The sequence below is a fragment of the Podarcis cretensis genome (assembly GCF_951804945.1).
Source record: "Podarcis cretensis genome assembly, chromosome: 12".
In the NCBI taxonomy this organism is placed as follows: Eukaryota; Metazoa; Chordata; class Lepidosauria; order Squamata; family Lacertidae; genus Podarcis; species Podarcis cretensis.
In genome coordinates, this window is record NC_137181.1 from 22,818,720 (window position 1) to 22,824,719 (window position 6,000).

A 6,000-nucleotide genomic window follows, 5' to 3' on the forward strand; every position below is an offset into this window, starting at 1 on the left:
GCCTGCCTGGTGTTTTTACATGAGTAGAATGTGTCCTTTTATTTAAAATGCATCTCTGGGTTATTTGTGGGGCCAGCCTGGTGTTTTTACATGAGTAGAATGTGTGCTTTAAAATGCATCTCTGGGTTATTTGCGGGGCATAGGAATTTGTTCATTATTATTTTTTTCAAAATATAGTCCGGCCCCCCACAAGGTCTGAGGGACAGTGGACTGGCCCCCTGCTGAATATGCTGGCCCCAGCCATATAGCCTAATAAAGCATTCTGGAGAACTTGAAAGCTTGCACACTGTTTGGTGACATTTTGGTAGGCCTAAGAAAAGCAGAGGAGTAACAGTTGTGCTGCCTGGCTTCACACAGCTGTTGTATATTGGCAAACTGACAGATTTCTGACAGGAAGTCCCTCCCAGCCCTGCCTAGAAATGCCAGGAATTGAACCTGGGAACCTGCTCTACCACTGAGCTACAGCCCTTCATTATTATACAGCTGGTGATAAATAAATGAAGTAGGTGAGCCAACATGAACATAACAATCCCTCAGCCCACACTCCACACAGCCTGAATCCCACCCACTTCCCTGTTTGGTCTGCCACCCGCCTCTTGGCAGAAATGCTCCTTCGTTCTGCAGTTTATCAAGAATGGGGGCTGCCTTTGAACAGAAATAGTTCAAAATACAACATACGCATTATTGACTAGGAGCAGGAAAAATGGAAGGCATCAAGCCAGTTTTTTAGAAGAAGACCTTGGTTCATTTCTGGGTACAATCTGAAGGGGTGGTAACAGGGCCTTTTTGTTTGTAGCCTCACAACAGAGTTAAAACAGGTTCTTTTTCTTGAGGTTTGTAAATAGGTTTAAATATCCAATTTTTTACTATGGCTTTTATCCGTTAAGAGTTAGATCATTCTGATTTTAGTATGAGTATGTTAAGCTGGGAATTATCTAGCACTGGTACAGGTACTGTTTTGTGTTACTTTATTATAAGGTTTTATTGCATTTTGAAAATAGAAAGCAGTTCAGTTTTTTTGTTTCAGTTCACACATATAGTAAAGCCCTATACAAACTATAAATACCTTCTTACATATAAGCAAGCCCAAATCCTTGTTTAATGGGCAGCCATACACAAAATGAGCATTTGAATAAGAACATTTTAATAAGAATATTTTAAAATGCAATGTTGGGTGATGTAAAAAGTGTATGAGATCAATTTGAAAAGTACATTAAGAAGCACAAGCTCGCTTAGACTTCCAGACCCTGATCAAGCATGCCCATTTCACCTCCCCCTGCCAAAAACACTCTCAACAGACTCCACTGCTACCCTCTACAGCAGCCTTTCTCAAGCTTGGGTCCCCATATGTTCTTGAACTACAACTCCCATCATCCCTGACCACTGACCATGCTAGCAAAGAATCATAGGAGTTGTTGTCCAACAATATCTAGGGACCCAAGGCTGAGAAAGACTGCTTGACAGAGTATTCACCAATATTTCTAATCTGAAGGAAATAATTCTAGAACACGGAGACCCCCTTTCCTGATAAGCCATGCGAAGTTGTCAATGTTATTATTCTAAGAGCAATGATTCCAATAATATCCAATACGGCATTCTTAACAAAGACCTTTTGGGGTCAAAGCTACATGAAACATTTGTGTCTACACTCTTCTGTATTAGTGTTGTCAAATTCCAGCTCCAAGGATTTTATCCTACTCTACGTAGGTTTCTAAATGTGGTGGCAAGAATGCACATAGGCATAGACTAGGAAAACACACAGGTGTGTCACAGCAGTGTGTGTTTTGCATGCAAATTGTAACCACATACCATCGGGCAGTTCTACATTTTCCTTTTTTTAAAAGCCCTGCTTTGCAATCTGCCTCAGAGGCTCTTTTCTATGTTCCCCAGTCATCAAGACATTAGGTAGGTGGTAGCCAGAAATAGGGTCTGCATTATGGCTTTGTAACTCTCTCCCTGGGGAAGTTTGCCTGACCCTGCATTTGTTATCTTTTTAGCACCTGATGACGCCTGGAAAAAATAAGGAAAGGCTCATCACCTCTGTGATTTTAATCTCTGCTTTTATGGCTGAAGCAGTGACTGCGTTCAGCAAATGTTATCATTTTTGTGTATTGTAGTGAAGAGGAGAAACTTTCCTTTTGAGAGTTTATTTTTATGTTAACCTCCCCTAGGATACAAGTCAATGATTGCAAAATACCTAGTATGCTAGAAAGTACTACATATAAAAGGTATATATAGTCATACAGACATGGATCTCCTCCCAAATTTACCTAAGGAAACACTGATCTCCATTCTGTGAAGTGGCAGCAGCAGCAGCAGCAGCAGCAGCAGCAGCAAACTCCTCATGCATCTTATAATAAGAAGGGTAATTTTGCACAATAAAGTATTTATGATTACAGAGCCTTCCAACCGTGGTGTACAGATGCAAACAATCTCTCAAGGGTAGCTACTATTTATTAGAGGCTAAAAAGGGGTCTCAAATTATAGGCAGGAAGTCATTGGAGTATAAAAAAGCAACCCAATTAAAAGGACACAGTATTATTTCACTATTCTTAGCATGCCTTTTCCCCATTTTCAGGTAACAGCCTGAACCAATCCTGTGCCCAGCGATTGGCCTGCTCGAGTTAATTAAAACAGTGTTAATCTCAAAAGGTACCTAAATTACCTCTCCTTCCCAAAAGGCTGCCTAGAACCAAAGGTTATAATTCCCATCATTCAGGCAACTGCTCCCCTGCATCAGACAAGGAACAAATCCAGAAGATTATCTGCCAATGCAAACTGCTGCTGTAGCAGGTCCTTCTGCAGAGCTCAGCATATATCCACGGGGCAAGCAGCAGCAGCATTTAACTCGCTGCAGTCGGAGCCAGCCACCAACTACAGAGCACAAGCGGTGAAGTTTGCCTAGGAGAAAGAAGTTTGGGCAACTTAATCCAAATCCCTTGCTCAAGGGTAACGCGAGCCAAACACACAGCAGAATAAGCATTGAAGCGAAGGACTTGGTCCCAGGGAAAGATTATACATACATACACATACAAATAATGCATGTAGAATCCAGAGTCCAAGGTTGCCAGAACCCTGCCCAGAGCAGAAGACTGCAGCCCAGAAAGAAGGTGCATGTTCTATAGGTCTACTGGCTAGGAAGAATGCTCCAAGGTCACCACTGGCTCCCAAATTAGCCTCCTTGCAGATGATGGATGGGTGCAGAGGTGAAGAGGAAAGATCGGGAGAAAAAAGGAAACAGTGAACGATCCCAAGGTAATATCAGCAAAATCAGCATCACACTAGATGGCCACAACCATATCATGGATGAACAGGGATGAGCAATGGAAATGCAGAGGTGCAATAACCAAATCTGAAACCCGATTGACTCCTGGGTGGCAGGACCCACACATACCGCATTCTCCAACCCTTAGAATTCTGCCCTTCCAAAGTGCTAGTAAAGTTTGCCATGCAAAAAAAAAAAAAAAGCTCAACAACTCTTCAAAGATGAAGAAGGGTCTTTGAACAGAACAGAAACAGTCTCCCAGTCCTCACCACACAGTTAATATGTCAAAGTCTCTTGTTATCCCACAACCAAGTATGCTCTCACAAGGGGATGGCTGGTTTGGGGAGATCAAGGAAAGTGGCACAAAAGAGTGACCAGTCCCCTTAATCCCCACCCCACCTCCATTTGTGTGGGTATCACCCACTGAACCACACACAACTCCATCCTACTGCACGTTTAAATGGAAGCAAATCCCAGTGTGTTCCATGGGATGTGCTCCCACTTTTAAGTCCACAGAAGACTACAGCCTCAAAGTCTCCTTAACCGGACTTGGAAGAGTCTCCCTCCTGCTCCGAGAAATCCTCTTCCACACCCACGGGTGACATGTTCCCCACGCCCCCTCTAGCCAGTCTTCCCCAAAGCTTAGGGGACATGGAAACACAAGACGGCTTCTCATTATCCATAGGCGCAAGTGAAGACAAGAGAATGGCCTCGAGCCATTCCTAGCCACGCAGGAAGGTTTCGAGACGCGGGCTCAGTTCCGCAGCTGGTACTAACCGGGGCACCATTTATAGGCTAGAGGAAAGGGATCTATTTCTAAGGCGCGGGAAAGGTGAAGCAATAAAGAGAAGCGCGCCTCTGAGCATGTGCAGACTGCCGCCGAGTCATCCTAACCCAGAAACTATGAGGAGAGCAGATTATCTCACAGCAAACCATACGGCCTCCCCCACCCCACCTCACCCCCGGCTGCGAAGGCTAAACTTTCGGGGAGACTTACTTGCGCGCTTGAGGCTGCCTGTCCTTCCCGCTCCGTCGAGGTCTCTGGCGAGCGGGGAGCCCCTCGGCGAAGACATGCCTGGCCGGCCGGTGCCTCCCCTGAGGCGGGCGCCTCCTGGGCACGGGCACAGCGCAGCAGCAGCTGCCCTGCAGCGGCAGAAGGAGAAACGCCGCCGGGCTCGGCTGGGGGTGCGGGTTTCACGCGCCTCAGCTGCCCCACCAGGACGCAGCAGCAGCAGCAGAGGCAGGAGGAAGCAGAGGAGGCGGCGGCGGCGGCGGCTGTGTCCTTCCCTCCCCGCCAACGACTTTCAATTCACCTGCAAGCAGCCGCGCGGGCTGGAGCAGCGGCGCAGAGCTCTGCTGATAGGAGGCGCCTCAGCCCCCTCGCCTCAGCTCGGCCGGCCGGCAGGGGCGGAGCCGCACGCGCGCCAGAAGCCCCAGCGGCGCCTCCCTTTCGCCTTCGGAGCGCGCCCTCTGCTCAGGCCGCCGCTGCGCAGCTCTCCTCGGGATTGCAGGCATTGCGTCACCTCCATCCCCGCGCCAACCCCCCCCCCCACCCCTTTCCGAGGGCGAGAGAGCGGCCCCGGGGGAAGGCGGGCCGGCGCCCAATCCCCACGCCTGGTGGCCCGGGAGCCGGCCTCTCTGGGAGGAAGGGGTCTCCTGGCTCCAAGTTCAGAGGAAGGGAGCTCAGCCGGCTGGTAATGGTGGAGGGCATTCGTAGCTAGGGAGTAGCCCGCCGGATGGAGCCCTGACCTCCTGACCTCCTTGCTGGACTTACCACACCCATCAGCCCCTGGTCATGCTGGCAAGGGGCTGTCGCGAGTTGTAGTCCGACAAGGGCTGGGAGGCACCATGTTGGAGAAGGGATCCATCTAGTCCAGTGTTCTTATTCCTAGAGATGCTTCAGGACCATCGGGCAATGGAAGAGCATCTGCTTTGCAAGCAGAAGGTCGCATGTTCAGTCTCCTCATCTCCAACTAAGGTTGGGAGAGACCCAAGAACTTAAGAAGAGCCTCCTTGGATTAGGCCAATTGGCCCATGTAGGCCTGTTTTCACAGTGGCCAGCCAGGGGGAAACTTGCAAGCAGGATTCAAGCACAAGAGCACGCCCCGCTCCTGTGGTTTCCAGCAACTGCACTGCTGCCCTCCTTCATGACTAGTAACCCATCTCCTCCATGAATTTGTCTAATGCCATCTAGGTTGGTTGCCATTGCTTCCTCCTGAGTTTATGCACTGCCTGAAGGACGGCCTTTTATCATTCTTGAATCTCCCAACATCCCGCATCGTTGGATGTCCACAATCCTTCTTGGCATCCCTGAAGAGCAGCTGCCAGTTAGTGTGGGCAATACTGAGCTGGCTGACTCAGTATACGGCAGTTTCCTATGTTCCACTGACCAGGCTTTCTGCTAGTGATCAGCATGAAAAGGTCTCCTGGTTGTTGAGCCCAGTAAAACTATAATTTAGAATATTTTACAAGAGACAGAAACTTTTTGGACAGAGCAGGGATCTGGTTCCCAGGTTGAATCATAGCCAGACATCCTTCAGTCACTAGTCCACCAAATCCAGTTGCTTTTATTGGCCGCTCAGGGCTTATTCGCTCTTCCCCTTGTCCCTCTGCTTCCCATGGGGAAACCTGTGTTTTTTCCAGATTGAAGTTTGATTTAGACCCAGATCCAGTGGCCATCAAATGCACTCCTTCAGAGCATGCCATGAAACTGCAGTGTGGCAAAGGTGGCTGGG

At 48.5% G+C, this 6,000-nt stretch overlaps 1 protein-coding gene across 2 annotated transcripts in view; it reads right to left on the bottom strand.

Moving 5' to 3' along the window:
* KIAA1217 overlaps positions 1-4,363 on the bottom strand; it is a 369,002-nt gene extending 364,639 nt beyond the window's left edge. Inside the window, exon 1 of one of the 2 annotated variants that reach the window (XM_079947806.1) lies at positions 4,263-4,363. In XM_079947806.1, coding sequence (XP_079803932.1) covers positions 4,263-4,338 — 76 coding nt within the window. In that variant the 5' untranslated portion in view covers positions 4,339-4,363. The remainder of the gene's footprint in view (positions 1-4,262) is intronic. The other variant, XM_079947815.1, reaches the window with a different exon arrangement.
* Positions 4,364-6,000: the final 1,637 nt, after the last annotated feature.